The sequence below is a fragment of the Melospiza melodia genome, chromosome 4, assembly GCF_035770615.1.
Source record: "Melospiza melodia melodia isolate bMelMel2 chromosome 4, bMelMel2.pri, whole genome shotgun sequence".
Taxonomy (NCBI): Eukaryota; Metazoa; Chordata; class Aves; order Passeriformes; family Passerellidae; genus Melospiza; species Melospiza melodia.
In genome coordinates, this window is record NC_086197.1 from 60,257,777 (window position 1) to 60,281,750 (window position 23,974).

At 41.6% G+C, this 23,974-nt stretch overlaps 1 protein-coding gene across 4 annotated transcripts in view; it reads right to left on the minus strand.

Annotated features, from left to right (window-relative positions):
* Positions 1-23,634, minus strand: part of CRADD (CASP2 and RIPK1 domain containing adaptor with death domain) — a 77,659-nt gene extending 54,025 nt beyond the window's left edge. The window contains exons 1-3 of one of the 4 annotated variants that reach the window (XM_063154902.1): positions 23,517-23,634; positions 19,834-20,139; positions 5,075-7,028 (exon numbers count right to left, since the gene is read on the minus strand). In XM_063154902.1, the coding sequence (XP_063010972.1) occupies positions 6,781-7,028; positions 19,834-20,131 (546 nt within the window). In that variant the 5' untranslated portion in view covers positions 20,132-20,139; positions 23,517-23,634 and the 3' untranslated portion in view covers positions 5,075-6,780. Of the gene's footprint in view, positions 1-5,074; positions 7,029-19,833; positions 20,140-20,653; positions 20,764-23,516 lie in introns of those variants that run through there. The other 3 variants (XM_063154901.1, XM_063154900.1, XM_063154899.1) reach the window with 3 other exon arrangements.
* Positions 23,635-23,974: the final 340 nt, after the last annotated feature.

Here is a 23,974-nt window from a genome sequence, read left to right on the forward strand (position 1 = left end):
GATATTTGGATGGATGGCACATCTGGGAGTGGTTTGAAAATGCCATTTACTGAAAGTGTAATCAAAAGGCTCTTAGGGTAGTTTTTTGATGCTTGAGGAGGAAGTCTTTGGAGAGACCATATACAGTGATATAAGGGCAGGGACTAAATTTATCAGTCTTAAAGGAGAAGGGAGTTGTAGTGTCCTCAGACTGTGACAATCAGTCTTTACAAGTGTGAGATTTATGGTACTTGGGTAAATGCACTGGATCAAGCTAAAACATAAATCAAAATGTAGATGAGACCACAAAGAGGGTTCAGAGACAACTCAACAACAGCACGTCAGGAGATGGCTTGTGACCTGCAAGACAGGATGTAAAAGGCACAGTTAAGCCTGGGTGAGAGAGCCAAGAAGTAGGAATGCACAGTGCTACCAGATCCTTTAAAGAACACAAATCTTGCTCATTTACCACAAACAAATGGAAATCTGCATGTCAAGGAAGGGATGAATGAATTGGGGCAGCAGGATTGCAGTCTGAAGAGGGAGCTAACAGGTTCGGGAAAGTGTTGTCCACATCCCACCCTCACCTTTGCTACTGACCCAGCACCAGCAGCTCTTCCTCCATAGGAAAAACACTTTTGGTTGCTCTGCCTAAATCCCAGCTCCTGGCATCATTTTGCCAAACACCTTGGCTGCCTCTGATTTTTGTGAAGAAAATGCCCTACATTCTCCACCAAGAAAAAAGGCAGAGGTGACTTGAAAATGTTAACCCTCAAGAGTTAGAAACTAAACCATGCATTGCTCCAAACAACCCTCCAGGACATGCCAGGCAGAAAGGCAACTGGTCTTATGCACGGCCTCAGCACAGAGCAGATTTTTGAGATCCTGGTTTGGCACCTAGACAAAATTTAGTCATGGTCCAGATTGGGACCAGAGTTCCCCATTTAAATCTCTCTTCTGCAGGCACAACTGTCATGTGAACAATCATTTAAACCCCATTTTCTTTGGTAATATTTTTAGGAGGAGAACAATAAGATGGCATGTGTGACTGCAACCCATCCCACCCACCCGTGGGAAAAGAGCAAACAATGAACTTTTTTACATCATTTTTTGCTGTTGACTTAAAAGCGGAAATTCCTTTTTCAAACAATTTTTATGGATAGTCATTGTGTCCTGGATAAAGATTAAGAGCCACACAAACTACAGATTAGTTTGGAAAATTAATCTGTCATAAATCAGTTGCATCAGAAATTCTGAAAAAATAGCATAAAGCAGCAATGATACTTGTTGAAAGAGCAAACTGAAACCCTTTAAAAGAGCAACTATTCCTGAAAAGTCAATTATGCACTGTCAGTTTTAGTAACCAATTCAAGACAGAACATGACAACCAGACATTACCAGCTGCAAATCTTATCTCAGTCCCAGAAGAAGGGGAAAAGACAAAAACTTCAGATAATGTGCAATATCATACAGACAAATCAAAATAGGTTGAGTAAAGAAAGTGGCGGTTTAAGCAGCTACTGAAACCATGAGCTCAGCAGAATGACAATGTGTATGTCACACTAGTTTCCTCTTTTCCAAATGCAATACAAGGTGTTGATCACAATCTTCTGAAAGCTTTAAAAACCTGTGCTGCAGTTAGCAAAGATTCGGTGGTAAGTAATGAATACCTGGGTTCACACTGGTGTTAAAACTCCTCTGCAGCAGCAAGAGGTGCTTTGCAAGAAAAATTCAAATCTTTAGAAAGCACACCCTCTGAAACATCATGCTTCAGGGCCCCTGGGTCCCAAGGACCTTCAGTATTACAGCAGTCAGCTGTATTTTCATTTATGAGTTTTAAACACAAACTACTGTAAAAGCTTCAAAGCCTAACAATAAAGAGCTTACTCAAGATCAAAGCTTTCAAGGTTATATTTATGTACCTGACAAAAAAATACATCATTGCTAGCCTTTAAGATGCCTGACAGCTATGTTCCTTAACAAGAGCTCCTTCTCTAGTCCCAGTGCTTGATGGGAATGTGAGACATTTCTACTCTGAGATTTTACCTAACACTAACCGGTCTAAAGTTCAGATTTCCCATGTATGTTCCTTTGGCCAGGCCACAGAGCAGACCTGCAAACTAGCACCTTCATTTTAAGATATACATAATAAAAGCCAGCAGATGCTGCAGTGACTTCTACTCACTAGGCAAGATTCTTTACAACAATTTAAATAAATTATTAGCAGATTAAAAGATTTTTCATGTCACCAACCAAAGGTCCTTCACTATTTTCCTTTACAGATTACAATTTAGGTTTTCATCCACAGTAAGAACAAAAGCAGAAAATCATATTGTGTAAAAACAAAGGGACAACAAAAAGACAGCCTTGCCTAATTCATAGAAATGTGTTTATTTACCAAAAAAAACTTTGATAAACAGGTATTTTCTACCTGTGGTTCATATTGCTTACGGTACAAAAGAAAATAGGAACATTGTATATCAAGAACACCTTTTCCTTAATCTTCCTTTGAAATGGTTCATTTGTGCTCAGAAAAAAAAAATAGCAATAAAAACAACCCAAAACTCAAATCTTCAACTTGCAGAAGAGTTATGACTGGCTTTATCTTCAAACAAGAAAGATCCTTTAAAGTTCCATTTCAAGACTTTGTAATGAAACTACACCAATTATTGAGCTTTGAAGATTAATTTTAACTCTACAAAACAGCTGCAGACAACAGGCAAACTTCAGCTTTTCCTCTGGATTTAGTCATGAAGAAAACTATCCTGAAATTAAATTCTGGTGCATTTTACAGTATAAATGTAACAGACACACACTTTCTGTATCAGGAAAAAACTCCAGCTGCTATGTCCTGTTTGTTCCAGTGCAAGACTATGCCCACCAGGGCGCTGCCTAAAGCAAAACACCCAACTTGTACAGAGGGAAAAAAGTAAGTGGGTAAGTGGTGCAAAACAATTCTAAAGAAAAGCCATTTACCTTTCTTCAGTACTGAATATCATTCACTTATTGCAGATTTCCCCATTAGAAAACACCAGGAATAGCAACAGATTCAGCTGCTTTTCTTCCCATGGTCAAAGGGTCACCAGCCAGCCTTAGTATACCACAAGGTGAGAGGACCATGGTCTGCCAGAAACATCAATTCTCTTGAACAGCCTCATTTCAGTTACTAAAATATATTCTTTTCCATAGGAAATAAACTACTTAGGTATGTATATACAATGTGAATTCAAGCTACCAAAGTAGGGTGACCCACTCAAAGCTGAGAACAGCTTTCATCACTTCCTCATAACTTGTAGACAAAAACAAGTGTAGAATTGGTTGCAGTTCTGTCAAATTGCTACATGCTCTCTGGCATTTGTCTGCAGATACCAATATTTATTTTATAAATCTGAGATGGTTGGGGAAAACTTTGTAATAGCACATTTCCCATATCTTAATCCTAAATCATACATTGTTTGGAGTGACTGTCCTCTGCCTCTACACATGAGGTAATTAATTTTGGTGTTCCAGATGTGGCAAATGCACTTTGTTCACACACATATTGTATTATCACTTTGCATCAAAATAGTTATGACTGTGATGTTAAAAGACAGAATTTTTATTAGCTACCTCCAGTCAAATGAAAAAAATCAAACTGAGTAGGAAAACCTATGCCTAAGAAGGCAGCCACTGAAAACACTGAGATTAAATGCTCATTTTCCACTTATCCTTTCCTAGACTACTGTCCTGACTGGATTTCCTACCTGGGACAGGTAGGAGAAACCAAGAAAATTACTGCATATGACTATCAAGGTAAAAGAGAGGCTTGAGGGTCAAGGTGTTCAAAAACTGTAAGAGCAGAGGGCCAAAGAGGAGTTTGAAACAAGGCCTCTCTGATGCCATTTTTCTTTCTGGAGACAGGATGGTAAAATGGAGTGGAAAGAGGTCCTATCACACTGTTAGGATTCCCCCAGTCAAGCTTCCCTCTCATGGCTCTGTGCATATTCAGCTTGACAGAGCCTGGCAAAGGTTATCAACAGGTTCCTTGACATCACAGGTGTATTAAACAAAACAGAACCAGCATGGCTGTCCTTTCACTGTCTCTCATCCCAGTGGTTATACCACAGAAATGCTGAACAAAACCTCAGGCATCTTTTTACACCTAAGAGCTGATGGGTTAAGAAAGTTTTCAGAGCAACTGCAAGTTTGCTATAGGGGAAGGAATATTACAAATAACATAATAGATCCTATGGATGGGAAAAAATCATCAAAGCCTTATACATCCCTACAACTCCAAGGCAAGGCAAAAAACACTGGTAAGTTTGTAATGCTGCTTATACAAGGATAGGATAGGATAAGGATTCCATCTGGAGAAAGCCCTTTCTTTAAAACCAAGATGAGGAAATCTGTAAAGCATAGTATGAGGAGTAAGCCCATCAACTGTGGTCAAGAATCAGTGGGTGTCAGCTGCAATGATGTAAGAAAAAAGCAGTAACTGTAACACTACATTAGAATTTGCATTTGATATATAACATCCTGGAAGAGATAAAAGATCATCTCAGCAAGCTTGAATGTCACCCTGCAAAAGAAAGATGAACACTTTTGTAGAAGGTTACTTCAGGATCATTTGGTATTTCTTCCCACAAGGAAGAAATAATATCCAAAAACTTAAACACAGTATCCCATTTCAATGTCATTTCCTAATAACCATGTAAATAACTCACAGCAGTACCTCATGGTGAGGCAAAGCAGACAGCTCTTCATACTTTATATATTCTATGTGTCACTGACTTTTTTTTATACCTTGTGATGCCACTGGACTCAGAAGGTGGCAAGAAAGAACATGAAGTAATAAGGTACTCACTCCAAATATCCTTATGAAGGCAGAACATGCAATCCTAGAGAAAGATCCAATTAATAACTTTGCTTTCAGATTGTTGAAGATGCAATACAATGACACTCATTTTACTCACAGAAATTGCATTAAGCTTTTCTCTGGTATGCATGACTGTCAAAGTTTTGACACTGGCACAAGGCCAAATGCCCCCATGAAAATACACTTTCTCTGGTGTCTGCTGTGAGATTTTGACCAGGAATAAACAAAGCAGGCTCCCACTTGAAAAAAAGAAAAATTTATTAACTAAACTACAAAAACAATTACTAAACTACACACAAAAGAAAAGAAAACACAAGGAAAATGAAAACCTCACAAAAACACTCTCCTCCTCCTCCCCGCTAAATTCCCAATACAATACGTCTTCCAAAATCACCAGTTCTGGGTCCAGCACAACCCTTTAGAATGCTCAACTTTCAGTTCCTCAAGAGGAGAGGGAGTCCTTCCGTGTGTCGTGGTGGCCTTTTCCGTCCTTGTTCCGGTGCTCTCACCACCGAACAGGAATCAGGGCTGCTTCCAGGGTTATCTTTTTTTAAGGATGCTTTGTCCAGTTCCAGAAGAGCACAGTATCTCACCTTTGGGTCATCTGTGGCCCCCATATTTTATATACCCCCTGGGGCCGAGGGGTACCCACACTGAATCTTCTTTGGCTCTGGGACATTTCTCCCCCTGGACTCAGTCTCTGTATCACACGGAAACATGGCTCTGTCCATGGCTACACAAAAGAGTCCAGCATAAAATGCCACTCCATCTTCTCCATTCTTCCAACATCTCTCACTCACTCTCTCTCTCTGGTCCAGACCTTCATCACTCGTCTAGGAAGGGTTAATGTTCTGTGAAGTTTTCATTGTCCAAGAAGGGTTAAAAACTCCAAACGGCTGGACTCCTGGCTGCACACCCCCATCTCCTCAGCCGGGCTGCCTGCTGCCAGCACATGTTTACTACATTTCAAGGTAATGGCCACAAACACAGGCTGCACTCTCTCTCTCTGTCTGTCTCCAAGGGGGGGGAACGGGCTGCACATTGCTTCCCGGCATTTCTTTACTTCTTCCTTCCACCCTTGGAGGGGGGGGGGGCCAGGCCTACCTCTCCCGGGCCGGGCCGCATGGCTTTTCCCCTGCCCCTGTCCAGCCAGCAACTGGGCCGGGGGAGAGACCCAACTCCTTCCTGCCGGAAATCCAAAGAGAAACTGCCAGGGGGAGAGCCCTGCTTTTACCCTGTGTTCTCAGAGGTGGATCCAATGCCCAGTGGTTGGGCCAGATGGCAATATTCAAATCTGAGCACTCATTGGCCCTATCCACAGCATCCCAGAAATCCTGTTTCCGGGTCAAACCATGACAATGACCAATATGCTTTGCATGCCAGAATTAAATCAACTATATGTTAAAATGTTGACTGATATATAAAATGGTTATGAACAGGAAAAGAGCCAACTGAGAAAGAAAAATCTATCTAGAATGGAGAAAAGGCTCAAAAGTTGTGGTACAGGCATGACTGGAATCAGGTAAGGAGAAAGGAGGCTCTTAAGAATTCATGTAAGGGGGCATTTATGTAAAGAGAACATTCATGTAAGGGGTATAGGATTTTATATCCTGCTCCTGTATTAGTTTACTCAACAAGCACAGGACCTAATCCATTCAGAGAGTAGCTCTTCATTTTTAACATGATGATATAAATGCTTTCTTTATGCACAAGATTAAATTAGGAGTCTGAGTAACTAAATAGTGAGAACTCCATGAGAAGAAAAAGGGTTGCGGCAACAGCTTGTAGAGTCAACAGAAACTGAGCAATAATAAAAGCAAAAAGCTACACTTACAGCACAGAACAGGAGAAAAGGATTTTGTTTATTGGTATGTATCTGAGAGGTATACAAATGCTAGCTGGTGCCAAATCAGAAGGGTAATTAATGCCTCGAAGTACAGAATCTCTTACCACCTTCCTCTTCCCACCAAGAACAGGCATGCTTTGATGCTCCAGGAATAATTAATCAAAGTTATTAGATCCCAAATTCCAGTATTTCCCAAATTCTGGTATTTTCCAGCCGTGTGTGGAAAGAGTTCATAATTAACCCACAGGCAGTAATGCAAGACAGTGATGAAGCTGAAGACCTCCAGGCTTGTGTGGATATGTGTATCCCAGATGATGCTGCTGACATGACAACTGTCCCAGAATGAACCTATGAGTTAAAGACAACACACAAAAATAGTGTTTGTCTGTATGTACATAAATGGGAGAGTTTGCAATTTTAAGTAGGCAGCATACTATTTAGTACAAGAAATACTAGGAATGATGATTGCACAAATAATTCATAACCCTACCAGGAGGAACCAGTTGGCATGAAAACAGTAACAAGACATAGACATTCTATATACTTCTTCAACCTAGAGCTCTGAAGATTCACAGACAAAACTTACCCAATATCTGATCATATTTAACAAAAGCATGCTGAAGTTGAAAAACCAAGATGTAATTAGTGTACTTGGTCTTGAGGGGCACTATTACCAGAGCTAGACACTAACAAATGCACAATCTAAGACCTATGTAAAAGGCTTATACAAGAAAGCAAAAAGCTATTTCTGCCTTTCCTAACACTTACAGGTAATTTAAACACAGAAGACTTACAGAGAAAGTAATGGGATTACTGTTGCCATAGTTATCAAGATTATTTTTCGGCAAGTCCCTAAGTAATTTCAGCACTTGTCAAAGAACTTTGGAATTGGAAGAAACAATACATTCGTGCATATAGAAGAAGAGAAGGAAACCGCAGAACAAGGCCCTTTTAATCAGACAACAAAAACACTCTGGTACAGGAGGAATTTTACCAGGTGTACTGAATAGTGAAAGCCAAAGCTGTTAAATCGTAAGTTCAAGGCAGTAAATCACAGTTCCCTTCATATCTGGCTTTGTGGGAAAAAACAAAAACAAAACAAAATAAAAACCAAACAAAACCAGGGAGAAATTCTCTTAACCAGAGCCTGGTATGCCAAGAATTTTGTAAGGGGGTGCACATACCAATGGCAAAATGAACACTGGAGTGGACATTTAAGCACACTAGGAATGTCTCTGATCAGCATTAGCCAGGAAAACACCTTGCCATGCAGCAGGCTAGAACACAACACTCAAGTGAACAGCAGAGTTACACTCCAATGCTTCATGATATTAGTCTGAATAGAAAGGCACCACACTTTTTCTCTAAAATGACTTTATGTTTATTCTTTACTCTACTGTAGGTGGAAAAATCGCAAAACAAAAGAAAATGCTAAGGGAACCCAAACAAGACACATACAACCCTGTAATATTCCGCTGGACTCCCTGTGCTTCCTTCAGTGGAAACACAGTTGGTTTCACTCCTACAGACTCTGTTTATACACACATTATAGCCCAATCCTGTGGCTAATTAAAGTAAACTTGGAGCAAGTAATCCCACTGAAGCCAATGACCATGCTAACAAGCATACAGTCACACAAACAAATGTTTGCAGGTTGAGTCTGACAATACAAATATATTAACTCAGATCTCTAAAATTAGCTATTCCAATTAAATTTTAGCAGGGCGCATGCTTCCACTAATTGGAATATGGACAGCATGCAAGATGACTGTTGCCTTCTGGAGACTGAGGAGCTCCTTTCAGGACTTTGTCTGGAGCAAGGTTATCAGATCAATGTAGTGCCATGCCAGGAGCTGCACAACTTTATCTTATCTCAACAGAAGCATGGTAACAGCCTTCTAATAAACAATAGACAGTGGTATTAATAATTTCTTCTATATTTGACCCCTTTGTCATACTGGAAGCTGCACAATCTCTAACATACGTAACAACTTTAAAGAGATGAGTGAAGTGTGCATATCTACCCTCTGCACAGGGAAAGCAGTGTTGCACTCAGGTAAACAACATAAAGATCCATTTAGCATTGCTACGTATGAGAACGAGGATGAATGAAACACAAACAGTGATAAACAACAGCAAGACTCTTAGTTACAGGAACAATTCTACTCCATTCAGGTGCTAGGCAGAGACATAGGTTTATCTTCAGACCCCTTACCCCAGAAGAGGTCCAAATTATTTTGCTGAAATCCATGCACAATTTCTGAGGAAACTTAGGGGAATTAAGGAGGGGATTCACAAAGGCCAGCACACACTCAGAAGCTGCCTTAATTAGCCCAGGTGAAAAAGGAGAGGAACTCAACCCTATCTCTTCCTAGGACTTAAAAAAGTTCTTTCAATTACTGGAAAGGACTTAACCCAAATTTCAATATCTGAGCTCTCTCTTGGAGCTGTGCCTCGACAAAATATATACAAACACAGCTGAGGGGGCACTGCTTATATAAACCATAGATGAGCTTATCAGGGAAGTGTCTAAGACATTAAGTCACAAGGAGGTATCCTACCTGTCACACTGTGGGGTGATATCAACATGACACTATTCCATGTGAAGAGCTGCACCTCACTGGCAGGACAGCCCTATCTGCCAGGTATGCTGCAAACACCCACAGGGCTCAGCACCGTGGGTGAAATGGCCAGAGAAAGGCCTGGCCATGCACCCACCAGCAGTGATGAGAGAGGCACTGCACTGCTTGGCATGGCTGACAGGCAGCCTGGGACCTGCCCAGAGCAGCCTCTGCAGTGCCTGGGGTGCTCTGCAGTGCCTGGGCACCTGGCTGAAAGCACAACCAGCAGCTTGCTGGGGAACGATTTAGGGCTCCCGGTTTAGAATCCAGGTGTGCCTGCAAGAGGAATGCCCTGAGAATCCTGAGTTAATTTCTACTGCAAACAGCTGGATAGCATTTCTAGCTATAACCTGAAGTTGCTTTTAAAACAAGCACTTTGCAGATGTACTCACCAGATCCACCAAGAGTACATTAACCAAGGGGATGATGTAAGAGTGTTCCGCCACCCTAACTGCAGCAATCGCTGGTCAAGAATATGGATATTAAACTAATCTTATGTGGGATGTAGGAGAACTGGATGACAAGGAAATAAATGACTTTTTAATTAAATGGAAGAGGAGTATGAATAAAGGACATGTCAGTTTCAAAAGCTGAGCAAACAAAGCCATTGCCTACAGTGAATAAAATCATAGTTAAATAAATACATTCTTCGCATAGAGATTCTAAAAAGTACTGGCTTTCCTTTTCATTCCAGTTTTTCTTTCTCAGTGGTTACTTTGCCAAGGATTCCTATGCCCCTGCTTAAAGGCAGTACCTGCCTGTGGAGGGAGCCTACCTGCCACCAGAGCCAGCCAGAGATCCCTGGGGCTTCACCTGTTGAAGTCCTTTTACTCATTCCTAGCACATATTTTATTAGAAAAATCAAAAACTGAAATAGGCTGTTTGTTAAAAAACTCAGCATATCATTAACTACTAATGAAACCTAAGACTTTTCAAAGCACATGCACAGGATTAAAACTGCCTTCTTTAAAGCCAAGGGGAGCTTACCCTTGACCTCAACAGGAGAAGGGTTGAGTGAGCTTGGGTTAACGATGAGTACTTTTGAAAATCTCAGGCAAAGTGATGAAACAGTAAGATTAAGAAGGCTGACAGAAGAAGTGGTGCACTAGTATGGATTTATTTACCTTGATCCAGTGCATTAATGCCTATTTCCTGCACATACAAACCACCTTATATAAATCAAATTGGCTCCTTCTCTAAATGTAAATTGGAAGGAGCACTGAAGCTTCACTTCAGTTTGCAGCAGTGGAGACAGTCAAAACACATGTACCACTCCTCACCAATACATCAATATCTGAGGTTTTCTCATTCCCAAGAATGAATTACTCAGTTACAAGTTTTCTCAGGTACTCTGGAGCATGTGTTAGTGTATATCTGAGGGGCACAAGGGACATTAATTAGCATCAACAAATTTATTCACAGAAAAAGCAAGAGCAGGAAGAAAAAAAGAAACTGACATTATACTGAAACAATGGCCTAATGGGAAAAAGAAGCAACAAGACTGGTTTTCCATTTACACGATTGCAAAGTAGATAAAAATTGGCTTTAAAAGTCTTGTATACAAAACAATAAATGTCCTAACAAGGTAAACAGTATCACTAACAGGTAATGAATGATATTTGGGTGCTCTAGTTCTCCTTCACATAAACAAATATATGACTGTAAACAGATATGGAATGAAAACTTAGTTGCATATGGCAGTGCAGGGAGGGCTTCAAGATGCTCTAACCATGTGTAATTAACTGTATCCTAGAGGAACGTCCTGACCTTTGCCATACAAGTGGCATTTCCTGGTGAGAATTAAGTCACTACTGCTGATATTCTCAGCCGACAGACAAAAAGAGCATGGAGTCTAAACTAGAAATAGCTTTCCAGATGTGGAAGCTATTTTTCTTTGAAGGTCAAGCCATGCTGCAGGGAAGACAACATAGCACCCATTCTTTCACCCAAGAGAACATTTTAGTCATCAGTGGCAAGGACTTCATCCTGCTCTGGTCAACAGGAGCCTGGCCTCTGACTTCACTGGAGTCAAGACTTTTACTGAGAGATGCTACTTAGCATTTTTACTGACTTTGGGAAGTTATGCAGACCCCACAACCCAGATAAGGTGAATATGTTGTCTGCTTGGTTGGTTTTTAAACACCATGCACAGACTTAATTTATGAAAGACAATAGAATTTCCAGGGCAATAAAAATACAAAAATTGAACATCTTCAGATGATGCTACAAGGTAACTTTGAAGGAGCTAAAAGAGGAACTGCTCAGCTCTGAAGAAGAATATTAATGAAGAAAAAAATTCATAAAAATAAGCCTAGACAATCTAACTAGAAAGTCTTATTCTGGAACACATACTAGCATGGGCCACAAGAGCCATCAATTAGTATTGACAGGATGACTATATTGATGACATAAGGCAAAAATAACAACTGTATCTTCTTTTTTTAGGCTTACAAGTGGCTTTATCAAGCTGCAAGATCAAGTCCTTACAAGAAAGTTTCCAGTCTGCTCCAGAAAACAATTACCACTATGTCTTTAGAGCTTCTTCAATGGCTGCAAACAAGACCAACTGTGGGACATTGGCAACAACTAACAAAAGATCTCAAGGATCATAGAGGATTGCATCTATGCATGTTTTTGGAAATATAAAACATGGGAACGATTTTATCATATTGAGAAATACTGATGGAGAATTAAGGCATTTTGTCTAATAGAAAACTACAGGCAGTGAACTCTGTAAGCCATTTGGAATGGACATACTCCAAGATGAGAAACAGTACAATAAATTCTGGGAAATAGAATACTTAAAAAATCAGAGAGAAAAAACCAAAACATTTATTTGCATGCTGCTGTATCCCTGATATGATGCTCATCTACATCTATAGGGATGCACGAATACAGAATTCTGGGAAGAAAGGATTCCAAGTTGGCAGGTTCCATTAATGGACAAAAACACCTCATTCCTTGGCCAGAGAAGGCTGCATCTGTATCAGCAAGCAGTACAGAGCAATAGGAGAGTAGCTATACACTGATACAGATTTTGCTGAGGATCTAGTGTTCAGATTACACACAGCTGGAATGTTCCACCTCTGACTGGTTCTAGTCTGGTCCTATGCAACCAGAGACCATTTTCCAGTTTAGATTTGCCTGAAAGAAATCTAATTCAAACACTCTCATTCAGTTAAAAAACACATTCCTAATCTGAACTCAAAGTCACACATTTACATACAAAGTACCCTGTGTCAGCAGCTGTTGTATTTGGAATAAAATACATATACTGAGCTCAGAGAGTTTGATATCAAAGTCACAAATCACAGAAAAAAATCAGGTTGGGAGGGACTTTTGGAGGTCATCCAGTCCAACCTCAGAGTAAGGCCAGTTTCAAAGTCTGATCAGGTTGCTCAATGTTGTCACCTTATTGCAAAAGTTCCACACCTTCTTGGTGATTTCTCATGGGCACCTCCTCACAGCACTGACTCCTTCTTCTCATACAGACAACAAACTCCAACTCTCTCCCCATCCAGCTAAGCCACTCTTTTGTAGCACTCATCATTACTGGACACAGCTGTGGCCTATTAAGGGCAGGCCTGTTCCTAATCTCTGATAATTAGTACAGCTGCAACTCCTCAGGAGATTGCCTTCTGCACTATCTTTATGTTCTTACATTCTATCCCCCAAAAGCTCAAGGTCTTGTAGTGTTGAGTGTTAGATGTCTCTGAGGATGGAGATTCCAAATCCTCTTTGGGCAATCCTACTTGGTCTGCAAACTCTCATGGCCAGTGCTTAACTGTCATGTGAATTTTTAAAATTTGATTCAATCACACTTTCCCTCACTACAACTTGTGGCTGCCACTTCTTTCCCTTTTGCAACACACCCACAGGAAGAGTCTGACTCCATGTTTCCTGAATCAACTTGGCCTTCTATCCTCCAAGAACAAATTCAGTTGTTTCAGCCTTTCCCTCTAGCTTACATTGAACTAAGCACTTCAGTAGTGCTCCACGGGACTCTAGTTTATCAATCTTTCCCTTGTACTGGTGGCATGAAGCTAGACAGAGTATTTTCAATACAACCTTCTCATACCAAGTATAGGGGAATAATCACTTCCCTCAGCCTGCTTGCTGGCTTTGCTCTGGCTGACAGAGGCTCATGTGCGGTTAGTCTTCATCATCATACCTGCTGTCTGTCAAGTCAACCAGCGTTTTTTATCTACATTTGCAACTGGCCAGTCAGTGCTCATCTTGTGTTATTCTGTGAGAACTTTGTATCCCAGGTGCAGGACTTCACACTTCCTTCTCCTGAACATCATGAGGCTCTTGCTGGCCCATTCATCCAGCTTGATGGGGTCCCTCTGAGAGGCAGTCCCACTCTCCTGTATCCAATTATCCCCAAGGTATGGAGTTATCCTGTTTTCCAGCTTCAGGCACCATTCAGAAGGTCATGAAACACTAAGTGACAAGTGAGCAAACAAAGCTAATTCACCTACAAACATTCTGAAGATATAGTCACTCCCATCACCCTCTGAGATCCCATCAGATCTCTGACAACAAGAGGCCCCACTGTCAGCCCTGAGAAACATAATTCCTGATTAGCCACCAGTTAGATGGACATTGAAGCTGCAACCACGACCCTCTTAGACCAGTGGTCCAACCTTTCAACCACTGTGCAAGGCACCCATTCAGTCCATACTTTCCCAGCTAGCCACAAGAATGCTACAAGAGTGTGCTGAAAGCCTTGCTGAAATCAATTAAATGAAATCTGCTGCTGTTATTCACAGAGGCAGCTGTTTTACGATAGAAGGCAAGAATCAAGTTGCTTAAGCTTGTTTTACCTGTGGTGTACCCAAGGTGGCTGTTCCCTGTTACTTTACTGCATTTTGTGCATTTGCCCTACCACAGCCTACCAAACATGACAGAAAACAGCCTCTCAAAGACACTGTCTGGCTCCCTCAGATATATCCCATCCAGCTCCATGGATTTGTGGAGAACACTGCTTGGAATCAATTCCTTCATATGAGATCACCGAGCCCTACAGTCATCTTTAATCTGCTGAAGTATTATAACAATATGAGAGAGTAGCAAAGTCTGATGATTGGCCAGGTCTTGGCAACCTTTGTGATCCAGTCCTTTGGGAAGCAGCAAACTTCGGAACGCATCAAGTCTGGTCAGCACATGGATATCTGCACTTCCTCCACCAGGGAGTCTTCAATACCAGTTACCCATTGCTTCCTCTTAGTGGCACTGGTTAAGAGCAGTTGATTGAGTGCAGCTGGTCTAAACACCTCTCATGCCAGAACTCACTCCTCCTTTCTTGTTTCCAGGTCTATAGGTTTTATTAAACCTATATTATTATTATTAGCCTCACATATTTGTGTTACTGAGTACAACACCAAGTATGGGTATATCTTTCCATTAACTTACCTGAAAGAAACTGCTTGAGGCTGGAAATAAGACTTCCTAACAGCAATGCCTAAGATTCAGGCTTCTCAAAGTGAAAAAGTTAGATATAAGCAGCATAAAGGCAGCTACTTATGAACATGACAAAAAAAAGAAAGCAAGCAGATGCTACTTGAATGGAAAGAAAAAGAAGGAGAAAAAAAAATCTATACACATATTAAACCAAAAATACATACACAGAATGCTCCGTAGTACCAGAGATGTCAATGACTTGTCCATGTCGTGATGCATACGGTTCATATTGAGTGTGTGCACAAACCTTTACTGCCAGACTTCGCAGATCTCGCTGCGGTCAGGAACACAGCCAAAGCCATAAATGTAACACCCGATTTTCAGGGGAGATGGGAATGTGGAAAAGAGTTAGGGAAATTCTCCTATGAGGATGCCTTTGAACAGCTCCAGATAACCAGAGAACATTTCCTGCAGCCTCCAGGCATTAGGATGTGGCACAAGGGCATTCATTCATCTCCAGGTCAACCAAGTGAGGCCAAGGCTGCTAAGCCCATCCCTTTCCTTCAGACATACATGGGAGGAAACTCCCCCTTCTGCCACTAGACTATACAAGAGAGGGGAGGGAAAGAGAAGAAAAAAAACTACAGTCTTCTGTCCACCATTTTAGAGAGAGAAAAGGGATTCCTCAGCTGCTGCTTTTCCTATCTGACATCTAAATGGAAAAGGCAAGAGATCAGGCTCTTTCCCTACTGCATTAGATGGGAGAAGGAAGATTAAGGAGGAAGCGGGACAGGAAGAAGGCAGGAAGCAGCCAACAAAAGGTAAGAAGAGATACTAAAATTATGTACTAATGCTTTCACATTTGAATCCAAATTCTTAGAAATCCACAACCCAGCTGTGGAAAAAGGACTTTGGGAAAGCTGGGAGGGGATGGAGGGATGTTTGGCTTTTCTGGGATATGTACATGTTTTGTTTTGCTTTGTGTCTGCATGCTTCATCCAAAGGGTTACACAACGTGAAGCTTTCTACAGCTATATGACAACACACACTCCCAACACATCCAGGGAAAAACCTCAACCAGACTAAAATTTGTTCAAATGAACACCCAAGTCTAGCAGGACGCTAATGTTTACCAGGTACCACAACAAAATTATGCATTAGAAAATATTCCCTGCCTAGTTGTGAGAGTACAGCTTTCCCATGGCAATTCTAATGCCCTAAACTCACTAGCATTTGCCAGATAGAAGCAGCTGCTCCAGGATTCCTTTGGCAAACACCATATCTCAGTTTTTTGTTCTCAGTATGCTGCAATTTCCTGTGGAATGAAGAAGTCATCTATACTACAAAGAGGTGCAGTACTAACACTTTTAGAAGTAAATTATTTTACAACACATGTATTATGGAGAGAAATATAATATTTGGGCTGAGAAATTCCCAAGCGGAGAGAGATTAGAAAAACAATCCGATAAACAAACACCATCAAAACTTGTATTTTTTTTTTATTCAGTGCAAAATATATTGGGTAACTGTTGCTGTTTGCTGTTCCTAGAAAGAGGGGAATTCTGTTGCCAACAGCTGTAGTTATTCATAGGAATTCTAAGACTATATTGAAGATTTATGCTCCTGACAAAGGCATAAAGCTATCCAAACTAGGGCAGAAAAACCAGAACAGTCATTTCCCAATGAAACAGACACACATTACTTTTGTTAACTCTTACTATGGCAGAAGTTTTGACCTTCAAAACCAGAAACTCATGCTGTGGTTGATGTTTATAATTATTAAGTCTTGCAATGCCACTCTGCACAGGGTGAACTGGCTTATCACTGTTATACAAGCCAGAAAGATACCCTATCACCTTTAAATCAATTCAAGTCATAAATACTTACCTCCAAAAGCACGACTTTAAATTCCCTTCTTGAGATTTTGGAGTTTTACAACTATGCTTTCCGCAGCTTATGAAAAAGGAATGAGGGTCCCCTTATGAGAAAGGGGACCCTAGGCAAAAGGCTGTCCTTGCATGAAGTAAACAAGCAAGGGGAAGAAATTTGGGTCTCTTTGCGTCAGTTACACAGATGCAAGTGGCCCTCTCTGCCTGCACATCACCCTCCTGATTCTCATGGAAAAACTATTCCTTGTGCTCTGCAGGATTAAGGTCTTCTGTGCTCAATGGAACTACATCAGATGACAGAATACAGAACTATTATTTTTAAGTCAACTGACATTCAGCAATAAAACTCAGGATATCAGAGGTTTTAAAGTTCATTTATTTGCAAGCAGCCAAACAGCATAGTCTGGGTTGAATCCTGGGCCAGTTTACAGTTCTACTCTATGCTGTTCCATGAACATCACACCAAGTTAGACAACTTGGAAATCAATAAATCCACTGCCTTGAAAGAATTTGCTCAAAGATTCACAATAAGTCAGTGGCAGCATCTTGCCTAGATCTCAGACTTTGGCTTCCATTTTGCAGTTGCTTGGTCCACCAAATCATATTTATACAGTATCAACAAAAATATTTTTCTTTCTGAAATTGCTGTTTGTTTGATTTGTTGGTTTGGGCTTGTTTTTTACTAGGAAAAGAAAATAAACTAAAAGTTTCTAAATAATTATGGTTGTGATTTTCTTTAACCAACTATACTTCTCAGCTGTAGGAAGGACAGAAAGCCTGATCTCTTTGAATAAAATGCAAAATAATTCAAAGGCCTACATAAAAAAATCACTGTGTACATCCCAGTTTTCAGGTTCAGACAGATATAATCTAATAGTCTATTTAATTACTAACTTTAAAAATCCTACGTGTAACCTCAGAGAAGCAGAAGATGAAAATAAAACCTTCCATCAAGGATCAATTTACTACCACTCCTTAGTCCTGCAAAATGGTCTGTAAAAACAGAGGATATTTTCCTTAACAGAATCTTAAGTGACCATAAGCAAGTGAACAGAAAGTATTCCATTTCCATAGTATTTATGATCCAAAGGAAAAAAAAAATTAAAATCTGGGCACTTAAAACCAACTTCCATTTTAAAAGTTTTAGGATCTAAAAGAAGAATAGTATATATGTGGCAAGCTTCTTTCTGTCACCACAAATGGCTTCTTTAAAACAAATTACCATTGACAAATAATCAGTTAGAAGAGGAGTTTCCAAAAAGGCAGAAGTTATCTAGCATGGCACTAGAGAACACGCTTAATTTTAAACGTGCTTATAGTTTTATTAGAGCCAATGGTTTTTTCCATGCTTAAGGCTAAGCATATGTTCGTGTACTCGGCCAAGACAAAAGCTTCCAAGTCTGTTGTTAGAATGCAAAGCGAAGCTTTTTATCCCAAACCACATTTTCTTGCATGTAATCAGCCCTGATGCTGCCACCATAGTTTCCAATTCATTCCAGGGTGCACTCAGCATTTATGAGGGCACAGATGGTGCTCTCTTTCCTGGGTTTCTAAAGAACATGCCTAAATATTAAAACAAACTTGGCTTTCTGCCTCCTATCCTGTTCTTGCTCTCTGTATTGCCACCATAAAAGTAACAGTAACCTTTGATCTAACCTGAAAGCCTTTTCTAATTAACACAATTTGGCAATAGGACTATCAAGTACTGTCAGCCCACTCAAAACCAGAGAACCTGATATGCAGAAATCCAGCACACTAGTCACACTAGTGATCAAGAGCAGGAACAAGCAATCCACAAAACAATCAAAAGGACAAAAATTGGTAACAATTTTTTCAGTAACAAACTACATGATATCCTGACGGTATTTAATGGCTGTGTATGTCTGGAACATACACAAGGTTATTCAGCAGCTTAAGCAGCAATTATCAAATAAAGAGGCTGATTTGTAAGGCAAATAAAGAACACTAGCATGACAGTATTTAAGTGAGCAAGGCCTTTTCCAGCACACTCAATGCCGTAGTTTGCATTATGCTGAGAACTTTTAGGCAGCATAGGACGTTTATTCCTAAATTTTGAAAATTATCTACTTGTTTCCAAGCACGCACACACCAACGTACACAGAGACCAACAGAAAGACCAGCTGTCAGAATATTCCATTAAAAATGTCCTAAGGTAAGATAATCTCAGATTTGTCCAGCAGATCTTGACAAAATGTTGTTGAACATGCAGCTAACTGGATGCAGGTGAACGTGATGGTCAACAGGTCTTAGCCACCCTTCTTCACAGGCTCTCAGTCTCACGCAAAGCACACTGACACTGGAAAAATCACAGGTCATGTGCATCAAAATAGGTATGACCACACTCAAATGGGGGTACAGCATGAGGGAAGGGCTTGGAGAAACATTAATCAGACTGCTTGGAAAAAATGTTCCCGAGTGAGGACTATTTCACTACCTTGCTGGTAACATGAGGTTAGCAGCCAGTGCATGCTGCCAGAATCTGGGACAAGAAATGTGCATTTAAAGCAATTGTCTTGACTTCAAAACAGCTCAGCAATTGCATGCATAAACTGGTGAAGAAATCAAATCTGAACAAACATCTAGTCTAGAAAACTAGTTTTAGAAGTACATTTAAATGCCAAAAAGCCATAGATTGTACAAAATCTGTTAGCGCCTAAATTTCTTTTAAAAATAAGCAACAGCTAGTAATTTTGCAAGTAATGATCCTAGATATTTGCGCTCCACAAAATATAATAAACTAAATAAATCTAAATTAGCATATTCTACTGAATAAAAATTCCATTAAAATCATAATAAAAGTGAACAAATAAAAATTCTGTAAATATAAACAATTCATGAACAAACCACTGTAAAACATACATAAATGAAACAGTATTTGATATGGATGGCAAAGACACTGTTCTGCAGCTAGTCAAAATTACTTTTTATAGTCCATTCCCTTTGAGGCAATGGATTATGAGTCCTCCTATATCCTAGCCTCTCCCAAGGTAACCTTTCCTGCTGTCTCCTTGTGTCCTGAAACTCAGCCCCATTCACGTCTCAAACTTTGCAATATTTCCTGGTGTTTGTGTAGCTTCCAGGACATTAAGGCTGTTCCCTTTTCTTGGTATCATGAGTTTACATGACACATAACTTGAAATTACTGGTATATTCAATACTTTTGAAATTATGGCTTGAAAACAAGCTTCAAAATAGCAGCAACAGCAACCCTGGCCTTACCTGAAGGATCTTGTATTGTCATTTCCTTACGCTTCCGCATCAGCTTGTCCTTAACCCATGGGAACTCCTGCAAGGAATCCAAGAACACATCAAAAGCTTTGGGTCCTCTGGTGGGGAGAATATCAAGGAGCATCATGGTTTTCCTCTGACTAGTGGTTTGGGCTTTTATTTCTTGAACATGACTGTCTGTGAGAATCCCTTCTTGGTAGAGATACTGAATAACGAGTCCATCCACCAGCACCTCTGTGCAGAGCTCCAGGCGCAGGGAGCGTAAAAGCTGCTTGTCTCTGGCATCCATCTGGCAACCTAGAGTGTGCAAAAAGGAGTAAGGAAATGTGTGAAGAATAAAATACTTCAACCTTTAACATCCAGAAGTGATATCTGAACATCCAAAAGTGATGTCTGACACCTGTCAACCTTCACAGAAAACTCCAAACTCAGAATCACCAACCTGGCAAAACTACTAATGATCCCCATCATCTTCTTTCCACTCAGATTTCACTGTCACACAAGGTAAAATGATCCAGTTTCTGGGAAATTAGACTAGGCAGGAATAGAACATTTGGCATTGCAAAGACCAGTCCTTTGCTGGAGTGAAACCCATGCCAAATAATCCTGCTAGTTTAGGTCCATACTAAAGGCAGCTAGGGCACTTGCCAGTCCTTATGAGACAGTAACTGCCCCAAAATTAAAGAGATATCACACCTGACCACTGATACAATTACAAAAGCAGCAGCAGTACAGAAGCAGCAGGGACAGAAGCAGCAGGTAGCTTTGGCCTCCAAGATGCAATTCAAGTCTAAGAGGGGTAGAAACATACCTTAAATATCAGGTCGTTCTCACCCCTGAATCATCCTGGAAGACAGCTCTGGAACTCAGCTGTTCTGATGAGAAGAAACTTTCTTTGAATTTCCTCCTCAAATTTATCCCCTTCTATTTATAGGCATTTCTTCTGCCAAAACTGTTCCTTAGCTTAAATAGCTCTTCACCCTCTCTTCTAATGTGTTCACAGAAAGGCATCAGATGCCCTCTGCCAGCTTCCATGTCACTTGACTAACACTCTGACTAGACAAAAACTGAAAAAGATGCATTTTATAGCCACTCTACAAAAGAATAACCAGGGTCCAGGAAGACCAAGCAGCTCATCCAAGATCAAGTCAGCAGTCCATGCCAGACCTTCAAACCAAATCAAAGTATTTCACCCAGTCCTTAATGACAAACATATCCCTGGGCCCATTAATGGCATTTGAAAAAGAAAATGACAGGACAACACAATTAAATACCTTTTCATTACTAAATAATGAAGTCAAAAAATGGCAGCAAGTGTTGAGTGTGATTACCAAGAGGGTTTCTAACAATTAAACTAGACACTGCTGTTTGAACCACTAGACCTTGCAGAAATTCTACTTCGTTCAGCTAGAGGATACAAGCAAGGAGAGACAGAATTTCCAAAGCTTTTGCATGAAACCTGATGAGGTCTTTTTACCATCAGAGGTGCCTGCTGACTCCCAGGGCCCCATCAAAATTGTGTGGTTGGCCTGGTTGTTAAAATCCAGGAGGGAGACCAACAGAACATACTGGCATGGAAATGGCACCTTGGACAGAACGCAAGAGCACAGAGTCACGAGAGAGAGACTGGAAAACCTTGTCTGTGACATCCTCTGACAAAGCCACTTTCCAAAAATGCTTCCATCAAGTGTCAAAAGCACTGCTGGAAAGCATCTTCCTGGAGGACTCTATCTTTCCTGGGCTACTCAGTGCATTTCTCATCTACTGAAGTGAATTTCAAGGTGCTTACCTTCTGTCTAGGAATCGTGTGGGAATCAAACACTGCTATGCCAGCCCATGTCCTCCCTAAGAAATGCTAGTTTGCCAAGCACAGTTCAAACATCAAACTCCATCATGGACTGAGGCAGTGCAAGCAAGGAGACAGACAAGGAGCAGGCAGGAAAGAGAACTGGATTTTCCCACTTGATGTTAGGATGCTAATTTTGGACAGGTGAAGCTGAAGATTCTGGTCTCCAACACATAGAACTACAGAAAGCAATCTCTGGACTAGAGCAAAATTCAGGCAGTAAATCCTACTACTTCTTCCTTCTAGGAGAACACCCTTGAGCTCATGAAGCACTTGCAGAGTTCAAGAAATGCATCCAGCAGCACCTCTGAGGGTGTCATCTAAACCCAGGCAGAAAACTGCTTCAGATACTACAGAATTTTTGTGTTTCACATTCTGAATGGGCCCCAAGAGTCCCCATTCAGGAGCCTCCTCACATGCTGGATGACTGTACAGAACTTGTCAAGTTCATCTTCCCAACCAAAGCAGCCAACACTTTTCAAAAATAACGCTCTTACAAACCAAAGGTTTGCACCTTTGTGCATTGAGAAATGCCTGTCAAGCCAGGAATCAGAAGGGAGAATTTCTGCTGTAAAAGCCCTTTGCCTTGCTGACTGCAGAGTGCACACAACTGAGGGTTTAAAGTCCTGGCACTGGCCTGGTAAATTTCCAGGGTGGAGCATACTGACTTCTAAGGTCTTTTTAAAGATAAAGTATGTGTTTGTATGTGTTTACTGTGAGAATCAAATGTCTGAGTTAGGAACTAAGCAGCTAGATATGGAAATGTATCAGGATTTTGATGTGTAACAGTGTTGGGACAGAGTGCAACAGCTTTAGTGCAACACAGAATTATCAAATTCATTTTAATCACAGCCTGTACCTAGGGTTTCAAAGTAAAGCTCTGAATTAAATTGAGTAATTTTACAGAAAATGAAAAATATGAGATGTCCATTTACCCAAAATATGACTCAAGCATTCCCCAGATATGTCTGAAAATTGACCTTTTCCATTATAAAGCCAAATTTTAAGAAATATAGCCCACGACCTGCTGAATGAGCACAGTCCTTGACTCATCCCCACACCAACACAAGCAGGTTTGCATTTCTCTGGATCTGACAGAGTAACTGTCCATAAATGGGGACAAAACTTTTGATAAAAACCCCTTCTGACACTAAAAAGGCACATTCACTCAGTTTTCTTGCTAGAAACATTTCACCGTTTTCTGGAACACCCACTGCACTCATCTGCCTAACCCATGTATTATTCTGGCAACTCACAGCAAGCCTATGGGTCAAAAGTCCTACACGTCCCCCCATCCTGCCGGGGAGAGGAAAAAAAAAAAAAAAAAACAAAACCAAACCAAACCAAACCAAACCAAAAAAAAAAAAAAAAAAAAAAAAAAAACCACAAAACAAAAAAAAAAAAAAACAAAAAAAAAAAAAAAAAAAAAAAAAACCAAAAAAACAAGAAGCAGCAAGTTTTGCTTTTGCTTTTAACGTTTTCCCTGCCGAGGATAGGCAGCTGCACCTCCGGTAACAGCCAGGGCCAGCTGCCCGCACGGCGCCCGAGCCCCCTCAGGCAGCAGCAGCCCCCTGCCCACCTCCCGTCCCGGCCTCCCGCCGGGCAGGGCTGCGCCAGTGGAGGCGGCCCCGCCGCCCCGGCCCGGCCTCCCCGCCGAAGCCCGGCCCCTGCCCCGGCCCCCGACGGGCTCCGCGGCACCGCTCTGCCGCTTCCCCCTCGACGGTGCCTGGGGCGGGACGGGACGGAACGAACGGAGTGGAGCCGTCGGCAGCGCCCGGGGGAGCGAGCAGTGTGCGGGGAGCGCCCGCCGCCCCCGCCCCGTACTTACACGAGGGGAGCGGGAAGCTACCCAGGACGCGCCGGCGCCCGCGGAGCTTGCGCGGGGAGCACCATCTTTGTTGAAGGCAGGAGGGCTCGGCCGGAAGCCGCCGCCGCTACCGCCCTGCTGCGGGACGGCCGAGGAGGGGCGGCCGCTGCCGGGCCGCCAGCGCGGGAGGGGCCCGCGGCCGCCATGTCAGCTGCGGGCAGCCGGGCCCGGGCGGCAGCAGCCGTGGCTGGGGAGGGGGCCGCGGGAAGGGACCCGGCGGTGCCGCCGCTGCTCGGTGCCGCCGCCGCCGCTCGGTGCCGCAGCTGGGGCGGGGGCGGGAGGTGTCTCTGGCAAGGAGGCGCCTTTCCCGGAGTTCGGAGGACCTGCTGCGCTCTCAGGAATCGGGGCGGTGGGGGTGTTTAGTGAGGGGAGGGGTTGTGTCTAAAATTAAATTAGAAATTACGAAATTGGAGTTTTAA